This window comes from Hylobates moloch, unplaced genomic scaffold (assembly GCF_009828535.3).
Source record: "Hylobates moloch isolate HMO894 unplaced genomic scaffold, HMol_V3 SCAFFOLD_34, whole genome shotgun sequence".
Classification (NCBI taxonomy): Eukaryota; Metazoa; Chordata; class Mammalia; order Primates; family Hylobatidae; genus Hylobates; species Hylobates moloch.
In genome coordinates, this window is record NW_026652309.1 from 2,589,158 (window position 1) to 2,609,233 (window position 20,076).

Below are 20,076 nucleotides of genomic sequence, written 5' to 3' on the forward strand. Positions count from 1 at the left end.
TTTTATTTTTTTGAGACGGAGTCTCGCTCTGTCGCCCAGGCTGGAGTGCAGTGGCGCGATCTCGGCTCACTGCAAGCTCTGCCTCCTGGGTTCACGCCATTCTCCTGCCTCAGCCTCTCCGAGTAGCTGGGACTACAGGCGCCCGCCACCACGCCCGGCTAATTTTTTTGTATTTTTAGTAGAGACGGGGTTTCACCGTGGTCTCGATCTCCTGACCTCGTGATCCGCCCGCCTCGGCCTCCCAAAGTGCTGGGATTACAAGCGTGAGCCACCGCGCCCGGCCTATGGTGAATATTTATTATGAGTGATGTCCCACATATCCCCAGAGGCTTACTAGCTGTTTGTATTTAAGTTGCATGCTTATATACTGTGCCCATTTTTCTGATGGTTTTGCTTATTAATTCATAAGAACTCTGCTTATTAGGGACGTAAACCCTTTGTTAAATTTTTACCCGACCCAGGCCCTTCCCCCATTCAAATTTTAAGTGTGATTTTCATTTTTATAGTCATCCCCAACCCCCTTATGGCCTTTAGGTCTTAGGTTATGCTGCAGAGAGGCCCTTTATAAACCCAAGATGTTAATTACAAAATAGCCACTTTAAAAAGTACCTCTTTTATTTAGATGTATGTGATCAACTTATGTCAAATCCATTTTGGTGTGTGCAATGAGGTAGGGATCCAGCCTAAACTTTCCCCAAATGGCTACACCATTTCTTGAATAACCCCATTGATTTGAAATACTGCGCTCCTCTATTTCTCCACATAATTTAGTCCCTATCTTATAGCAATAAATACACTACTTTTCTTGGGAAGCCTGGGTCAGCAGGCAAACTGTGTGATGATGTAATGGTGTAAGTTGGTAGAATCTTTGGATAGGATGGCAATGATCAAAATGCAGAGGTGACTGGGGCATAGTGGTTCACTATGGGGTAAAACTTAGGAGGAACAGGAGTGGACTTTTCCTATTGTCTGCAAATTGTTTCAAGACACCCACAGATTAGGGTCACCAGAAAACATACAGTGGTGAGATTTTATACCCACTTCACCTTGAGGCCTCCCAACTTTTGATGTAAGGACCAAGTCAAAACCATGAATGACGGGAATTTGCTCAGAACCACAAATAACTCACGGGAGTCCCATCATTCTTTGCTCACATTTAATTTTTATTTTGATTTTTTTTTAATGCTGCACAACACAATATTTATTTCATTTGTTTCTTTTATTTCATTTTATTTCTGTTTGCTGCTGTTATTTTATTTATTTTTACTGAAAGTGAGAGGGAACTTTTGTGGCCTTTTTTCCTTTTTCTGTAGGCCGCCTTAAGCTTTCTAAATTTGGAACATCTAAGCAAGCTGAAGGGAAAAGGGGGTTTCGCAAAATCACTCGGGGGAAGGGAAAGGTTGCTTTGTTAATCATGCCCTATGGTGGGTGATTAACTGCTTGTACAATTACGTTTCACTTTTAATTAATTGTGCTTAAGGCTTTAATTAAATTTGGGGGTTCCCTTCTTAGAGCAGCTCGTACTGACGAAGGTGCATGCGCTGAATGATGTCACGGCAGTCGTTGAACACACGGCGGATGTTCTCAGTGTCCACAGCGCAGGTGAAATGAGGGTAGCAGTAGTGACGCCCATCTCCACTGGCAGTGCTGATCCTCTGCGGGCACAAATGAGGGGACCTGTCAGTGACACCCTCACCAGGAACCACCCTATCACTGATGGGGACACCTACCAGGGACGGCTGTTAGCCAGCCTCTGATGTCATATGAAAACAAAAGCAAAAGGAGGGGCGCAAAGAGCTCAAATCCACACTGGATGTGCATGAACTAAAACCATGGAACTGGGTAGCTGAACCCCTGAATTTGGAATTAAATTTACATCCATGAGAAAAAGAGGAGGAACAAGAGAGGAAACTGAAGACAGGCTCGACTCACCAGAAACTCATCTCGAATGAAGTACTTGGCCCGGGTCACGCGTGGGTCTTCTCCGGGCTCGGGAGTAGCTATAAAAAAAGGGAATACATATTAATGTAATTAAAAATTCAAGCAGAGCTGGGGTGCTAGCATCACTGTAGCTCCTGAAGTCTTCAAAACCCTGATTTTTCCATATGAGAATTAGTGGGAGTGTGTTTTTCTTGCTTCTCTTATAGGTCCTTTATTGGTTTGGTGGTGGGAGGGGGAGGGGGAGGGGGATGGGGGTTTTCAGCCTGACCGTTTGATAAACAACGACCGCGATGAACAGCCAGCAAGAGTGGAAGCCATACGCACCATCCTCAGGAGTAGTGTAGCGAGCAAATTCTGGAAAGTAGTCCTCAATCTTCGATTTCCCAGCAAGGACTTTCTCAGCGAGCAGGTCTTGCTTGTTGAGGAACAGAATCACAGAGATGGTGCGCAGCCACCTACGAGAGGGAGGCTGTGTGAATGCTCGGGGGAAGCGCGCTTTCGGCCAGGGGTCTGGAATGCTTGCACGGGGTTCTTTTCTATAAACAGTGCAGACCAGGGCCTCCTGGGCAAGCGCAGGGGGTGGGCGGCCACTCCGCAAACCTGTTGTTCCAGATGCTCTTGAAGAGGTTCAGAGCCTCCTGCAGGCGGTTGGTCTGGTTGTCCTCCCGGATGACCATGTTGTAGCTGCTGCTGGCCACCACGAAGATGATGGCAGTCACATCTTAACCAAAGAGAGCAAAGCCAAGAGCGTGAGCGGCGACACTGATCCCTAACAACACGGAAGCAAAGCATTCTTCACGAACAGCCAAGCCCACAGCATCCTACCATTGAAGCACTGGATCCACTTGCGGCGTTCATCGCGCTGGCCACCCACGTCAAACATGCTGGCGGGGAGGAGGACAGCTGGTTATTCCAGAGGGACTGGGGTGAATGTCAAGAAACCATGATCTCTGTTATATAAAAAGGTAACAGTTGGCTTACTGGAAGTTGACTTTGTCCACCTGGAACTTGGTCTCAAAGATTCCAGAAGTCAGGACACGGCAGCGAAGCAGGTCCTAGAACAAAATCGAGGTCAATGGATCTCACCAAAGCCAACCGAAATAGTAATAATTGCCAATCTAAAGCAAAGGTCTGGAGTAGTTTGGAAAGAGGGCTCAGAGTCCTCTGGTGGTGAGGGGTTTTGCACACCTGATCGCTCGGCACATAGTCGGCCTGCTTGATCACATCGATCTTGTCCAGGAAGCTGGGAGAAAAAGAAAGACACGTGGGGTGTTCACAGTGCTCACATCAATTTGCCAACTATTTGTGTCTCTCTACAAGGTCAGGCTCAACGGAAGTGACCGTCCCACAGTTATGCAGCACTAAGTCAATGGCACATTTGCTTGTGTGTTGGTTACATTTATAACTCAAAGCTGATGCCTTAAGAAGGTTAGGGCAAATAGGATTTAAGATAAATAATTTTAGGAATCAGGGAACTCTAGATGCGTCTAGCAGCTAGCCTGTGGCCTCGACGCAGTGGGGTCACACAAACAGCACAGGACAGTGGTGGGGCTTTGTTCTTCATGTTTATTTTTATTTTTTCTATTTTTCTTTTTTATTCTTTACTTAGCTTGTTTATTCCTGTTGCTCTCTGGCAATATTCTTGATTTTTAGAAGGTTTTATGCATATCAAACAGTAGAGAAAGGACCCCAAAACCAGGCTGGCCTATCACATTCTGTGCCATTTGGTAATGCTTGACAAAAACATTTTAATTTTCAAATTGCTTGATTAAAATGGCAAACAGTTTGAAAATTGTATGCCTCTATATCATTCAGTTAAAAGAAAAAAATAAAGTGACATTCTTAAAAACATCAAGGACTTTCCCCTCAAGGGCACACGAGATTGTTTTAGTTACTGAGAATCTGTATCCCTTCCTTTTTACTTTTTAAGAATCTCATTGATTAAAGAGAACAAAAGAGGTTGGCACAAAGGAGCCCTTCTCGCCCTAGCCATCCTGAACAGGAAACAAACACAAAGTTCTCTTCCGTTCTGTTTGGTCCATGAAATAGAACACTCTAGATATTAAGCTTTTCCTTAAAAAAGCATCTTGTTTGTGTTGCTTGACTAGACACACAGGAAAATTTACTTTTGAAAGACTGGGGTAATTAATATGGAAAATTAATGTTAAAACTAGTTTATTTTTTGGAGGGAGGGGCATGTAGAGATTGGAATTGTTTTAAAGTGGGCTAATGAGAAAAGAAAATCATAAAGAGAGAAAAGTTTATTTAAAGAAACTGCCAAAGTTTTGTGTTCCCCTCTTCCTTTTTACTAGTTCAGAGTTAGTCTGGCTTAGAGGATATACTAACTTGCCCAATCAATCTTACATTACAGCACCAGTCCAGAAATAGCTCCCCAGCCGCCCTGGCCTCCAGCATGTTACCATGGCAACAGAACCACAGTTCTATAAATAGATCATCAGCACCAAATCTTGTGAGAGAGACATCTGGAGTGGAGCCAGCCAAACCCCAGCTCAACAAATAAAAATAGGCAGCTTAAGAAATGGGCACAGTACCAGTATCTGAACTTTAATATAAAGGCAGTTCAACCAGAAACGTGCCGGCCACGGCAGATGCAGGGCTGTTTGAGCCACGGGTGAGGGAGGACATTTTAAAAGTTTTAAGCTGCGTTGTTCTCTTTTTCTGAGTTTCCTTAAAACTTTTCATGATCTATACAAATGGTGCAGTTTTCAGACAAAGTTTCAGGAGTAATTAAGTGTTGCTTAAAAAAACCCTAAAAACTTCTAAATGATTTGAGAAAACAAAACCCGACAAAATTCAACAATCTGGCTAAGCTACTGTTACTTAACGAAACTGTGACTCCCTGCCCCGCCCCCAGCATTCAAAACTGGGGTGGTTAAACTCTCTTAATCTTGTACCTGTACTTAACTTCTGACTTGGATCCAAAATACAAAATGCAAACAATTCCAGGATTTCCATTTGTTTTGCGTTACTATAATTAGCGCTTCCAGCTTTTAGTTCGAACTTTTGAGAAAATCAGGGACTTTGCTGAAGAAGGAGTGGGGGCTGGGGGCCATAGGGACCAGCCAAGATGGACTGTTTTTTTTCTGTTCCTTGAAAAAATATACAAATTTGCTTGCATATTAAACCGTGGAATATCTATGTATGTGGCAATTGAAAATAAAGGAATTTCCTATGGGAAGGCAGGGCTGGGGTTGATAGATTGCACAGACCCTATAACATAGGCTTATATGATTTATAGATGAACAGTATTACCTCTTCCTCCCTCCTGTTTATTCAGGTGGTTTTCACAATCAGTTCCTTGGGCTTGAGGCTACTAAGTAAAGCAATCTTAGCCCTTGGTGAGTCAGCCTGGCACCTTGGTTCTGATTAGTTAATACTTCCTATAGCAAAATCAGTTCCGAGTTTCAGCTACTTGTAATAAGGACGGCTAAAACATCAAACCTCTACTAGACTCCCCTGCCCCGAGTCACAAGACACTCCTACTTCAGAATATCATTAACTGAGACTGCTTTGTGCATTTCTGCAGCATCAACAAACAAAAGATATCTTTACATTTTTGGCTGGGCGCGGTGGCTCATGCCTGTAATCTCAGCACTTTGGGAGGCTGAGGCAGGCAGATCACAAGGTCAGGAGTTCGAGACCAGCCTGGCCAATATGGTGAAACCCCGTCTCTACTAAATATACAAACATTAGCGGGGTGTGGTGGCAGGCACCTGTAGTCCCAGCTACTCGGGAGGCTGAGGCAGGAGAATCACTTGAACCAGGAGGCAGAGGTTGCAGTGAGCCAAGGTCGCACCACTGCACTCCAGCCTGGGCGACAGAGTGAGACTCCGTCTCAAAAAAAATAATAATTATCTTTGCATATTTTTTAAATAACCCTGACCACCACATGCTTGCTATATCATGTGCAAGATGAGGGAAGCCATAAACTATTTAAAAGGCAACTTTCTAGCTATGGGGTATGTTGTCCTCTGGGAGAGACCATGGTGGGTGACAGGGACAGAGGGCGATCCCTGAGGGAACGGTAAGTCAGGTGTTAGGCAACAAGGGAAGCAGCTTGGGCATCAGGTAGAGTTGTGTAATAAAATCTGTTTTTTAAGTTCGCCCCTTCTTCATTTACCAACACACTAACCAGGTGAGCCCACCTTTATGAGTGACTTTGGAGAAAGATGCCTTTCCCATTGCTACTGCAGGCCTTAACCTGTCCTCCTCGCAGGTAGTAATTTGTTTTATTTGAAAGTAACCCCACCACGGTACTGTACTGCTTAGGTGTACAGTTTAGGATTTAAAATCCACTGACCACTTACCATCCTTCAATCAAGACCCGGTGGGAAGGAATAAATAAGGATATGAAACAGAGTTCAAAAGTCAAGACAACACAAAAACAAACTCTACCTAGAGTCACTAAGATCTAGTAACACTAGGCAGCTACTAGAGTCGCTTACCTGAGAGCAGAAATAGAGCAATCAACAACTACCAAGGAGAGAGGAGGCGTAGCTATGTGTTCACCATTCCTCTGTTATGTTTTAAAATTACAGCAATAAAATATAGTTTTACGTTATTCAAAATGTGAGCACTGCCGTATTTCCCTAAATGCTTGGGGTCAATTCAATTAATTACTTCCCACTAATTATGAATACTATGAAACTCATCATCATTTTGCTCTAACAGGCATTAAATGTTTATATAAAATAGTGTCACTGCACTAAAAGAAAAAAAAAGGAATTAAGGACTTTAAAAATAAACAATTGAATCAGATTAGAACTTTCTGCCAGTGGGGTAACTGGTTGGCTTCTATGAAAAGAATCGTCGAAAAGCAACTTTCAAAGCAGGATCACAGGTTTTCATGTTTTCTTGTTTTTGCCTGTTTTATGTGCTGACGGGTTGGGTGGCGGTTACTTACTACTGGGCACAGTCAATCAGCTGGTACTCGTTGGAGCGTTCGTAGCAGGCACGCACTCCTTCATCCTCCCACAGAGCCTTGGCATGCTCATAGAATTCCTGAAAGTGAACACAAGAAAGTTTAGAGAAAGGCAAGAGCTTGAACTAATCAACACTGTCATTCGAACCCTGAGACCAGAGTTCCCTATGTGACTGACACTTGGTGTGATTCTGAATTTCGAGCCCAATTAATGAATTAATGCTCACAAAGAACTTTAATTCAACACTTTAAACATATTCAAAAGTTCACGCAATTAGCTGCTGGTCTTATTGTGAATTACTGGTTTTGGGTAGTTTCTTTTTTTGTGTGTAGGGGGAATGGGGTAAGCTACTGAGTAATTTAGTTTCTTCACAGAATTGTTTAGGAAGAATATACACTAATCTGTGTTAGAATATGCCAATAAATGGTTCAATGTTGTGAAAATAAGAAACTTCATTTGTAAGACGTGCTGGGACTAAATTTTCCTTCTGGGAAAATGTGAATCTTACCAAAAAAATTTATGATGGGGGACTTGTAGGTAGGAACATAAAAGTTCAGATGTTAATAGGACTAATAAAAGGTTATTGTTCTGATACATTTTTAATAGGCTGCTGTTTCCTTTTCCTATTAAATATAGAATCATATTTCAAGAAAGTCAGTGGGTTATATTATACATATTGTGTTTACTGCTTTTTTTGAAAATAATGCTATTTTAAAAATTTAGCTATCCATACTAACTATATACTACTAATTTCTCTGCTAATTTAAGTTTGCAGCCAAGTCCATCTAAAATATACAAACACAAATTCCCACGAAAGCCTGACAAAAGCCAACAATAACTCATTGTTTTAGCTGTAGACAAGTCTCTTCCTTGTGGGTCTTACAAACGCATACATCTTTCCATCTTGTTTCCCGTTCCCCACTTATAAGCCATTCTCCCCACGAAGGGGCCTAAACGTATATGCTTGGGCTTGAACAGTTTTTTGTTCCCTAAAAGTAGTTCTTTAGGGAGCCAACAGTGTCATGCATCCAGAGGAAAGTCTTTTCCATATGTTCTATTTTATGATTTACTTTTGAGTTATAATTTAGATATATTTCTTTTTTTTAATAACGAGAGAAGATTTCATTTGCCCCAAGACAAGGACTGACTTTAGAAAACTCTTAATAAATGTTAAAAGGTCACCTGTTTAAAATGAGAATGTCTTCCATTTGGCACTTCACTGAGGCATCCCAAGGTATCTTAGGGCACTTCCAGTGGAGTAAATAGACAATTAGTATTTGTGTGCCGTATTTAACATACAGTTTTGTTTGTCCTAAGATGTGAATGAGGGAATAATTAAGGCTGCCATAGCTCAGGACTTTTTTCCTCATAAAAATTTACAGTCTAATAAAGTGAGATTGTGGTATGAAAGAGTGATGTTTATTTGTGAGGACAGGTGAGCTAAGATGTAGAAGGGGTGACAGAATTTTGCTCATCCATCTTGAACAAAGCCCTAATGATTATTACTATTAAATTAAGGTCACACATGAAATTAACTTTTTCCTAAGGACGGACATGGCTGAAATGTGGTTGTGCCTGAAGTGTGGTTTGGATGCTCTTGCCCATGTGCAGGGCTGTCACTGATGTTCCTATATGAACACTGTGCTCAGGTGGGCGGGGCTAAGGCCACACAAGTAGGGGTGTAGCTTACGGGAGGGAAGTCAAAGTCAGGCACGTTCATCACACTCAGAATGTAGTCCACTCTGAACTGGTTCTCGGGGTTGGCCAGCTCCACGGGGGGCACCAGGTTGCTCATGGCGGCCACAATGGTCTGAAAATGATTTAGCAAAGCGGTCAGGGAACAGCACTGGCTGGGAGGGGCTACAAGACAGAAAGCACAAGGAGCCAGCACATACTTCGATCGCCTCTTTCAGGTTGTTTTTGATGTCCTGCACTTTGGTTGCCTTCTCACTGCAGTGGGATTGAAAAGAAAAGAAAATCATATTGCACCATGTCAGTTAAGAGTACTGCTTTCATAAAGATATCCCGACTAAAAAGCATAGTATTCTGTTCTTCAGGGAGTTGTGGGTTCGGATCTGTGCAAAGATTGGAGGTAGCTGAATAAACACGGTTGCAAATTATAACCTCCCAAATGTGTCCTGAGGACACGCCCAATTGAGGCAGATTAGCAAATTGCCTTAGCAATCATGACTGTACCAGAAGTTGCACGCAGCTCATTTAATCTTTCATGGGTTTGAAGCCCCCACACTACATACTAACACTTCCTAAAAGCTTCTCCTGGTCCTATCAGCATCTGGGTAGGGGTGAGACTGGAGTGATAGGTCACTATGAGGTTGGGGTGGAGCAAAACAGTCCCGTGGTTTGACTTGGAATTCACTCAGTTGCTAGATTAGCACACTGAGAACCAGTGAGCACAGGTGGTGGTGTTTATAATAGTTCATTACAGGAGTCCGGGTGCAGTGGCTCACACCTGTAATCCCAGCACTTTGGGAGGCTGAGACGGGCAGACTGCCTCAGGAATTGACCAGTCTGGCCAACATGGTGAAACCCCGTCTCTACTAAAAACACACAAAAAAACTAGCTAGGCATGGTGGCATGCGCCTGTAATCCCAGCTTCTAGGGAGGCTGAGGCAGGAGAATCACTTGAACCCGGGAGGTGGAGGTTGCCGTAAGCTGAGACGGCGCCATTGCACTCCAGCCAGGGTGAGAGTGAGACGCCTGTCAAAAAAAAAAAAATCATATGTGCGATGCTCCAGGCACTGCAGCTAACAGCAATGAAATTTCTAGTTCATGATGTTAGTGCATGTTGGTCCATGTGCAATAGGAATCAAGTAAGATTCCACCCCCTAGAAGGCCTTATAATCTAACGGGGAGGGGGGTCAGATCCCACTGGTAAGTAGAGGTTGAAGGTTTTGTAGCTTTTCCTTGACTTTAACTCAGCCACATGGGACAGCCAGCGTGGTCTTTATGGAATGATCTATATTCAGGGTCACTGGTCCCACAGGTAAAGGCCACACCCTTTGGCTTCTGGGGACCATAACAGGATGTTAATTTTTGTACCAGATTACACTGATCCAAATGCTGTATGTTTTTCAGAAACTAGCCTTCATTAGAAGCACAGCCAGGGAAGGTTCTCGAGTTTATGTTTTTAGAGGGCAAGAAAAGGTCTCTTGTGTGGAGTATGTATCTCCATCAAGTCTATAGCCCAAAAATGGAACCAGCACACACAGCACACCTGCTGTACCTGGTAGGCCCTGGGAGGTGAGTGGGTTGTCATGCGGAAAAAAGGTGCTACGGTCCTGCCCCTCTGACGGGGAAACTGAGGCCGAGATGGGGGAGTCACAGAGGCAGAAACCAATGGGGGTGGGAGATGGAGGGGACAGAGTTTATCTTTTTCACGATTTGTGTGTGTGTGTGTGTGTGTGTATATATATATATATATATATATAATCTTTTGAGAGTCCCAGTTTTTGAAGCATTCACTTGGCTGATTCACCAATTCATAGAATGGAGGTAGAAATTAAAACATATAATCCCTCCAGACTAGAACATGACAGAAAGTTAAGGCAGAGGAAAGGCAAAGGGAGGTTAATTAGCAAGAGCAGACGAGCAGGGCAGGGCAGTCAGTGGAGCAGCAAGGGTGGGGGGTGGGGGGCGGGGACTGATGGTGGGGTCAAGTGCAGGCCTGTCGACAGGCCTTCCACAAATCATTTGGTCTCCTTTCTCAAAGAATTATACTTGCAAATTTATTCTTTCTGAATAAATGTCTGTGTACTTCTGGGCCTTCACCTGCTGAAGGATCCCATCTCGCCCCTTTCCTACGTGAAGCCCCTTTCACAGGTCTCTGCACCACTGCTCTTCTACATTGGAGTGAAGAGCTGGCGAAGTTCAGAGGAGCCATGCTCATTAGTGGTGGGGGGTGTCTGGGGTGGGGAGGGGGGACAGATGTTGCCAGGAATCCCCTCAGGGCCACTTAAGTAAAAGTGCTGCAGGTCCGGAGGACCTCACAGACACAGATGACAGGGAGGTGAGCTTCAGGCCTTGTGTACAAATCTGAAATCTGATTCTGGCCCCCAGACTCTTAACGCAACCACCTTAGAGTGAAAGGGAGTGAGTCCTGACTGCTCTGTGGGACTGTCTGCTTTGTACATGCAGAATCAAAGCTCATTTCTGAAATTAAGAATTTCTGGCCTTGGTATTACAGTCTAACATCAATTATTTCGATGTTATAAATTAAAAGGACATGTGTTTGATGGTCCCCAATGTTCACTTTTGAATTCAGAATTTACCTAAAACCCCCTAGGGCAAATCTATTCCCATTCATTAAAAGCAGGCTCCATTTCATAGGTAATGAAAGCTATTAACCTTTGGTTTTGAGGTTCCACAGTAGTAAAATTAAATACATTTGGGTACTAAATATCCAAATCTGCATAAAGCAAGAGAAAAGTATTTCCAGAAACAAGTTTCTTTCATTCAGTTTGATATTTTGGTCTAAGCAGTAGTATGATAATTGGAAAACTTCCCGTCTTAAAATACAGATATTTTGAGAACGTGTTCAGTATTCATCTACGTATGTGAATAGGTGTGGGAGTATATCAAGTATAAAACAGCTAAAATAGAAATCTAAAATCTAATTCGGGTGTGTAATACTAAAACATAAAATTCTTCCATTGAAGCAATTACTATGTAGATGGAGATATTATACTGGGGGTTGGCAGGTTTATCATCACTTTTACTATTGCTTAATGAATTTAACGTTGATTGTGAAATTCAGAGAAAATTCCTTAGATGTCTTTAAACTACTCAACAAAGGCAAAACATATGCCATTAGCTAGAATTCTGATTCGCTACAAAATTGGGACTAAGGCTGGAAGTACTTTGAGGGTCTTGGTTCCTCCTCCTCCCCCTTCTGTGTATAAAGCAGATGGGATGCGTTCAGTTTTGAAGAGCTCCTCCCCTCCCCCCACTTCAGCTAACTAAGTGGTGGGGGAGGCTATTCAGGTCTCCACCTTATCCTTGTGCTTTGGTGGGAAAAGACAGACAAAGGAAGGAAGACAGAAGACAGACGCGAGATACAGGGATTGCTGAAACATGCAGAGAATTTTTATTTATCACGAATGTTAATACTTATGTTGACTTGCAGAACAGAGCCAGAGAGACGTGCAGGCCAAGGTGTTAGTAGGATTCAGGGATTTAGCACGACATCTAGTACACAGTAGGTTGCTCACTAAGGACTTGTCGTATCTTGCTCAAATGCCAACTTTTGGTACAGTAGATTGTCAATTAGTCATTTCTTATAGAGATGCCTTTTTGGATAGTTGTCATACTACATTTCTGCCAATCAAGGATTTCGGTCCATTTTTCATTTTTTCAATCATCGTTTAAGGTCAGGTAGTAGGGGCCCCATCCCCCCTCCCCCCTCAGACAACAGAATAGTATTCTTATTAGAAGTTCCTAAGACCGAGCAATTCCAGCATGCAAATTGTGATAGGACATAGCCGGGAAGATGAGAAACTGTAGCCATCATCTAGGGATAATATATTCTAAAAGAAACAGATGAACAAACATGTGTCAGTTACTTTGTCCCCAGACCCCAATATTTTTGCCCCTCCCCTCCCTGGCCACAGAAGCTGTTTCTTTGAGATGCCCTAAACTAAGTCAATGGTTCTGGATGGTCTCATGAGAAACAGCCACTCCACCACTGCATGCTAAATACACAGCAGAGCTAGAGTGGTTACCTGGCATGCGTGTGTGTGTGCGCGGCGCGTGTGGCTGTGTGTGCGTGTGCATGTGTGTGCGTGTCTGTGTATGCATGTGTGTGGGTGTGTGTCTGTGTGTGATGGGTGTGGGGATGCAGGAAGCAAAGAAAAAATAATTTGATAATGAATGGAAAAATAAAAGATGCCATCATGAATTTCCTTACCCATCAGCTAACGTAAAGTGCCTTTGATTCAAATAAATTTGATCATTTTTAAAAGGCCAGAGGCTTTTCAAGATGATTCTTAACGACCTGCTGCAAGGTACCAAGGCGTTTTTCAAAATTAAAGGCGGTGCAGCATTGCATATTTTAATAAAGGAAACAAATTTTGTTTCAAAGAGGTCTGAAATTTTAAAATCAGACCAACCAGTGGGTAGATGGAATTTAGTAGATAGTTTTAAAAACAAGTAGCTGGTTCAAATGGAGAGCTGGGGGAAAACAGAAACCATATGGAAAAACATCAATTCTCAAAATCCTCAACTGATCGTCTAAAGCTGAAATCTATAACTTTCCCCCAGCTGTATCTCATTCTACTTTAAGCATGGCCAAAAAAATTATGTTACGCACTTTACTTGCTCCAAAATGTCAGGAAATTGTGTGTTATTCACAAATGTATGCCAATATGGCTGATGGTCCTTTAAATGATTTTTATTTTCTTCCCGGGTCTCTGGCCTCAGTTTCCCAATATGATCTTCATGTTTGTTTTGTTTGTTAAAAAATTTTTCTGTTTTTGAATGTGCCTACCCATCGCTGTTGCTCCTTGCAGCCTGCGGGTCCTCTTCGCCGCCCCTTTTAAAGAGAGATTGAAAGCTCACCTAATCTGCAAGGCACCGCAATTTCACACAAACCCCACACAGTCTCTCTACATTCCTAAACAATCAGCCAAGAGCAAAAGCAACAATTCGCGCGCCATCCATCCTCCCGTCAATTCTTAGGTCGCCTTTCTGGCTAAATTGGAACATCCACTGAGACTGCAGGCCATGGGGGAAGAATCCCACACCTTTGCTGCAGTATTAACAGAGCTCTCTGGAGACTCTGGTCGGACACAGGAGGGATGGATAATTGTTTTCTTGTGCTTTCACTAAACGTACATGCATTAGGGAGCTAAAGCAGTGATTATCTCACAATTCTTTGGAGAATATGGCAGCGCATAAGGCTAATTCTCCCAGGTCAGAATCTTCCCAATGTTGTAACCTAAGGCACAAATGCATAAACGGGGGAGATCTCTGCCCAGGATTTCCTGCAAAACTAATGACCTCACTTCTTGCAGTGGAAAGAAACTACCTATAAAATGGTTTTATTTATAAATAATTGTTCCCCATAAATTGTCATTAAACTATGTCTGGACTGTGATGCAGCAAAAAAAAATTTAAAAGAACAAAAGCCCACCCACCCACCACAGGAAAAAAAAAAAAAAAAAAACCCCAAACCCAAACCCGATCTTCATAAACAATAGGAATTCCTCCTTGAAGGCCGAAGGGCAGCATTCTATAGTTTGGTAATTGATTAGCTTAGTTCAACCAATGTTAATGGTGTTTATGTTTTGTTTTTGTTTTGTTCCTGGCACTAAATGTAAGAAAAAGAGTTAGCTTTGAGTTAGAAAATCCGCATCCAACCTCTGTATTTCTGAAGGTCAAATCAGTATTATCTTACTCTTAAAAATTTAATCGGTATGGCAGCCTGCAGAGAGTTAAGGCAAATTTAATAGCTCAGCCGAGCCCTAACAAAACGCAAGATCAGGGAGGAAAAACCCTGTACCACCCAGACCACCCTTTAGGGACAGATGTCACTGTCTCATAGGGAATTCCTAGTTAAGAAGGAAATAGCTTTTGTTGCAATACCGCAGTGAGGAAAAAGAAAAAAGGAGGCAGTTGGAGGAGATAAAAATAAGGTATCTAGGCTCCCATGAGGAATACCCCTGTAAACCCTCTCACAAGCTAAATTTAACATATCTGTGCCCTTGTCTGCAAAGAAGGCAAACTGGGAATGTTGCTTCCTCTTTCCAAAAAGAAAATAGAAAAGAGAAGTTCTGGTTTAAAACCCTTGCCTGGTGTTACAGGCTGGCTCACTTAGGGAGGAGAATCCTTTCTATAAAAATTTTTAAATTTTAGGGCGATCTGTAATGAAGCTGTCAGTAATTTATTTCAAAGGTGACTTAGCTTCCATCCGACTCAAGCTAAGGTAAACAGTGGCTGCTGCATCTTTGAAAAATGCTAGCCATGTCCAGTTTTAATCAAAATATTTATCTAGAGGATACATGGTCAAATTATTTTTGCTTAACTACTCTCATGAAGAAGTACTCCTGCAAGTTGCAGGGGGAAAATTTATGCAAGATTTTTCTTCAAATGACAGATTCACGGTTGGAGGTCTGTCTCAGGGTTTTTACTTATTGTCAGGATGGCAGTCTCCGTTGGCAGGGCTTTATCGAGGGGTGTGTCAAGAATTGATTTCAGAATTGGTTGGTGACAAGTGATGCTGACTTACTCAGTAGCACGTATGTGCATGTTGATAACCCACTGAGAGTCATAATCAGATGAGTAAAGAACCTCCCTCTGCATCTCAACCAATCCTTCTGAATTCAGGGTTAAAGTAGAAAAAGCATCCTCAACTAACATGACTATTTGTATGGGTGATGTCATCCTTCTCTAAACAATTATTTGATCTAACAAATTCTAGAATTCTCCATAAGGAGCTGCCTGCCTTGCTCTGAAAGGTGAAAAAGTTCACCTTTGTTTCCTGGATGTTTAGTGACTAGTAAGGTTTGTTTGTTTTTTTGGGGGGTGGCTGGTATAATTAAATGCTACCATCTTGACTCCAACTCCCCTTTTGAAATGGAAGCCTAAGCAACTCAAGGTTAAATTTTCAATTGAATCCAGGTTTAAGAAAGGGAACAGGCCTGTGCTAACCAGCTAGTAATTACAAATTAGTGCCTTCAGGTGCTTGAAATCTAGTGAGGTTAATACTCTCACACCAGTGAAAATAGACTGGTCAACTTAGTTGTTTTTTTTTTTTTCTTTTTCTTTTCTTTTTTTTTTTTTTTTTTACACATTTTGTTACGTGAGAACGGATGGGTAGGCCCCATCCGGGGTCTTGGGGAGAAAAGCAAGTTCCCCAATTTATTGAATGTTCCCTGTTTGCATTCCTCATGCCAGGCAGAGCTTCCTAACTTGTCTCACAGGTCTAATATAAAGTCTCTCCTGTTTAATCTTCATTCCCACTACGGATTGCCACACTGCGCTATACCAGGATACCTGGGAGGACTTTTCAAAGGCAAAAATGCCCCTCAGTGAGGCTGGGAGTGCCTAACTCCCAGTCTTTCCATCCTTTAAATAAATGTTCCCTTTTCTTTAGGCAGGGGTACTGATTTGTTTTTTGCTTTAAAGGGAAACAATGATTTGCCCATAATGGTAATTTAAAGAGGGACAAAAAAAAAAATGAGAAACTGTAAACACGGGCTGCCACTTCCAAATCTGTTTCTGGTGAGAATATTATGGAAATGATGTTTCCCTAATAGTTTAAAATATCTTGTGTTGGTTCATTACATTGAAATCTGCGTGAGGTGGGGTGGAGTGAATTTGCAGTGATCAGCATGGGCCGGACAAGGGGGCGGCCAAAGCCACGTTGAAGACACTGCAGTGATGTCTGGAGGCTGTGGCAGGGACCTGGCCCGGAGAGGGGCTGTCACGGGGCCAAGTGCTGTCAAGCGTCCCCTGCAACCAGGCACGATTTTCTTGGGATAGGGAGATGTTTGTCACGAACACTGGTGCTTTCATCAGTAGTATTTGTTGCACCAAAGATCCAAGGGGGTGGGGGGTGGGGGACCCTAAAGAGCCCTTTCCAGGATTTTCTAATATGTAAATCAGGAAAAATTAAGTGAAAACTGGCTGCCCAGCCCCCAAAGCCCACCTATACTTCCTAAAGGTTAGTATAAAGTCTGTTCCTCTTACTTGGTGCCCCCCTGCACAGATTTGACACTTACTCTCCATTAAACCCATTAACATGCAGGATCCTCATCTGCTTCACAATGGTGCTTTTACCAGATTCTCCAGCACCTAGAAAATGAAAGTAAGTCTCAGGTTATGAAGGAGGCATTTTAACACTTTGGGCAGGGAGGACTGCTGTTGTTGTTTTGTTTTTCCATAGAAGCAACATGCAAAAAACCAAGCACAAAATCATAGACTTGCAACTTTCCTTGACATTTCGACGCAGAGAAAAGGAAATCAATGTCCAACTCAGTGTCTACCTGCAGTATTTCACCATCAAAATAACAAACAAGAATTCAAGGTTTGCTGGTTTTAATTTTTTTCTTTTGATTGTTTAAAAAATTGTGGGGTGGTGTTGGAAAGGGGCAAAGAGAAGGAATGACGCAATTTTGTCATTTGTGGGGTAAACAAGAAAATTGAAGTTAAAACTGTGAAACTGAATCCCTGATACATGAACATTCACACATAAACATATCTAGACACATAATTTGTTGTCAGATGTTTCATGGTTAAAATACCCGGGATTCCCAACAATGCCCAGACACTGCAGTCTCTTCCACATCACGTAGCGATGCAGCACTTTCCTTCTAAACATTTTCACAACGCAGCTTCTTTCTGTGCAGGTTTTCCTACCCCTTGGGCTACTTAAAAATCCACCCCTAAAACTGAATTACGTTTTATCCACTTATCCATCCTCCTCTCTCCTCACAAACTATATCTTTCTAAAGATAAATTCCCTCTGGGTACAACTATGTTGCTGAGGAAAAGGGGAAACCATCAATTATCTGTCATCTTCTGGAAAAACCACACTTTAATATCAAATACAGTTCCTGAGACCCTATTAGCATTAGGTAAACTGCAAAACCAAGAGTAAAAAGTAATATAAGAACAAAACTTTAATCAAAATGAAAACTATCCTTGGGAAGTACTGAATTTGAAAGATTCCAAGCCCTTCCCAACTCAAAGAGTAGAAACACATGCCTCCATTTTAAATCATCTTTCATTTGTAAAAATACACGTATGTTTCATGGAAAAAACACATTTCCATCAAGCTAGAGGGAGGATTGCTATTTTGCGTCTTTTTTGCAATGCACATTCTCCAACAAATAATCCACGTGTGAATAGTTTTTTGCCCTCCTTCCACACAAATCTGTTTGTTTTTACCTTTTTCAACTTTTAATTGTATTGTTTTGTTTTAATGCCCAGATAGCAAAGCATTCCTCGTTTACTTGCCTTTTCACAAGCCCGTAATCAATATCTGTAAAAGTTAAAATTAGTTTCCACAGAAACATTGATTTCAAAGCAAACACTATCTTAATGAGCCTAACTCTGGTAAATTAAAAATACAAATGGCACTATTAAGAGAGGCCACGAAGACCATACATAATATTTAGCAGGATCTCTAATATTCTAATTTCAGAAGTGTTAAACTGTGTAACAGTTACAGGACCTATCTTTTATAGGCAAAAACAGATCCGTGCCTCAATTTCCATATTTATGAAATGTGGCTGAAAATTTAAGATCATTGTAGTTCTCTAATTCACTTAATTTTTATGTCATTAAGACGGAGTAAAAAGAGGATTTGGGGCATTATTAGGTTTCCTCTTTTGTGGAGCATTATTTGAGAATCACCATTTAAAAATGCAAAATGTTGTGTCACTGGCTTAAGCTGCAGATTCCTAGGCCAGAGGCAATCAATACATCATGATGTAGTCATATAGACTAGGACACTTAGATTAGCCCCTGTGACGCAAGGTGTGTTCTGAGTAACAGTCTCAAATTAAGTGGAGACTTTGTGATCACTGCACAAAAGGTGTTGGAAATTTAATATGTCATTAGCATCACATTTGACTTAAATTAGTATTAAGATAGCATTCATAGAAAAGATTCTAGACTTTTCCAGATTTATACTTTGAAATCAAGTTATACGCATAATATCCCAACAGCATAATTCTGCCTTCAAAAGTTTTAGACAAGACAGCAACACATGTACCATTTAATTACTGAAATTGCAAATGCATAAACACCAAAGACACTTATTTTCACTTAGTAATTTTCTGCTTTTATAAATCTGGACCCAGGAGAACAAAGTCATGACCTATGCAAAAAGAGCAAACCAAAAGCCACCAAAGGAAAAAAAATAAAAACGGCCTTTTATATTTTCTTCTTTATACTCAAGCTGTTTTGCTGAAATGTGACCACGAACTAGGTCTTAACCTAGCAAATTCACAAATTTATTCAGAGAGCCAAATTATCAAGGAAGTGGAAAACTTCCATTTTTAATTAATGCTGTGTAATTCTTTTGGTCATTTCATTAAATTTTTTTTCCCCAAAACAGCACCTTAAGGAAAAAAAAGGAGGAAAGGCCATCTCCTTATAGTTAACCTTTTTTTTATTATTTTTTAATCAGAGGAAAAAACGCAATCAATAAGAGAAGAAAAACCCAAAACCAAACAACTAAATGTCACTTGATAAACAACTAATTAATGTCTTTTTATCTCTTCCCACCTGGAGGAAAAGTCGTCTCCTTAGAGCACTCTCAATCCCCCCTCCCACTTTGAAAAGGACAAAAAAAAAAAAAAAAAAAAAAACAGAAACCACGCCATTTGCAGACCAAGAAGCCATTTACAGACAAATGTCATTCTCCAGTTTTATCTGATTTGTGAATGTCTTTGTTTTTTCTTTTCACAAAGCACTCGCAATGTGGCCAGCCAGCAGGAAAATGTGTTTTTTTTTTTAATGGTTTATTAAAATAGTGTTGGGGGGGGCGCTGCTCTTGGGGGGGGGGGGGGGCAGCTGCTACAATTAATTCTCCTCTCTGCTTTTGAAAAAGCCTGCAAGTCTGGAAGGGGAAAAAAAGGTCATACTGTAAAATGACGTGTCATTTGGCTTCACCGGGCACTTCTCGTACTAACTCTATCCATTTTTTGGTGGTGGGGGGTGGTCTTATTTTATTTGACTCTCCTTCTCCTCCTTCCACGGCCCGGCCTGGCCCGGGACACGTCTGCTCCGCGCACACACAGTCGGTCCTGCCCGAAACGCACCAAGTCGCGCCCAGCGGCAACCGCCCTCTCTCCTCCCCTCGCCGCCCCCCTCCCGACTCCGGCGCCACGACTCCCTTGCGCCCCCTCCCCCCCACTGCACCACCTTTACCGCTCCGATCCTTTCCGAGGGGCTGATGTCACCAGCCCCCCCACTCTCCTCGGCCACTTCTCCCCGCCAAAGCCTCCCTTTGGCGAGGCCCCCTCCGCCACCACGGCGCCCCCCAGCGTCACCCCCTCCTCTCCTCGCCCCTTTCTTCCCCCCTTTCCCTCTCCCAACAAATCTCACACCCCACGGAGGCGGGTCCCCCTCCCTCTACTCGCCACCCGGTTTCCTGTCCCCGAAACCCTCTTTTTGTCGCAGTCTCCAGAGCCCCATGGGCTCCCCCTCCCCCTCCCCAACACGCACC

At 42.3% G+C, this 20,076-nt stretch overlaps 2 protein-coding genes across 8 annotated transcripts in view; both read right to left on the bottom strand.

The window, feature by feature from the left end:
* Window positions 1-1,139: 1,139 nt before the first annotated feature.
* The window catches only part of LOC116463360 (guanine nucleotide-binding protein G(s) subunit alpha), a 76,137-nt gene continuing 57,200 nt past the window's right edge, over window positions 1,140-20,076 (bottom strand). For 3 of the 7 annotated variants that reach the window (XM_032146436.2, XM_032146434.2, XM_032146432.2), the window contains 12 exons: window positions 16,622-16,694; window positions 13,387-13,431; window positions 8,780-8,834; window positions 8,575-8,694; window positions 6,866-6,963; window positions 3,130-3,184; window positions 2,923-2,996; window positions 2,767-2,825; window positions 2,542-2,662; window positions 2,266-2,396; window positions 1,933-2,000; window positions 1,140-1,655 (listed from right to left, as the gene is read on the bottom strand). In XM_032146436.2, the coding sequence (XP_032002327.1) occupies window positions 1,509-1,655; window positions 1,933-2,000; window positions 2,266-2,396; window positions 2,542-2,662; window positions 2,767-2,825; window positions 2,923-2,996; window positions 3,130-3,184; window positions 6,866-6,963; window positions 8,575-8,694; window positions 8,780-8,834; window positions 13,387-13,431; window positions 16,622-16,694 (1,046 nt within the window). In that variant the 3' untranslated portion in view covers window positions 1,140-1,508. Of the gene's footprint in view, window positions 1,656-1,932; window positions 2,001-2,265; window positions 2,397-2,541; window positions 2,663-2,766; window positions 2,826-2,922; window positions 2,997-3,129; window positions 3,185-6,865; window positions 6,964-8,574; window positions 8,695-8,779; window positions 8,838-12,894; window positions 12,898-13,386; window positions 13,432-16,621; window positions 16,695-20,076 lie in introns of those variants that run through there. The other 4 variants (XM_032146435.2, XM_032146437.2, XM_058434601.1 and 1 more) reach the window with 4 other exon arrangements.
* LOC116463361 (neuroendocrine secretory protein 55) overlaps window positions 11,966-20,076 on the bottom strand; it is a 64,982-nt gene continuing 56,871 nt past the window's right edge. Inside the window, exons 2-3 of the mRNA XM_058434604.1 lie at window positions 16,622-16,694; window positions 11,966-12,427 (exon numbers count right to left, since the gene is read on the bottom strand). The gene's annotated coding sequence lies outside the window, so the exon portion shown is untranslated. The remainder of the gene's footprint in view (window positions 12,428-16,621; window positions 16,695-20,076) is intronic.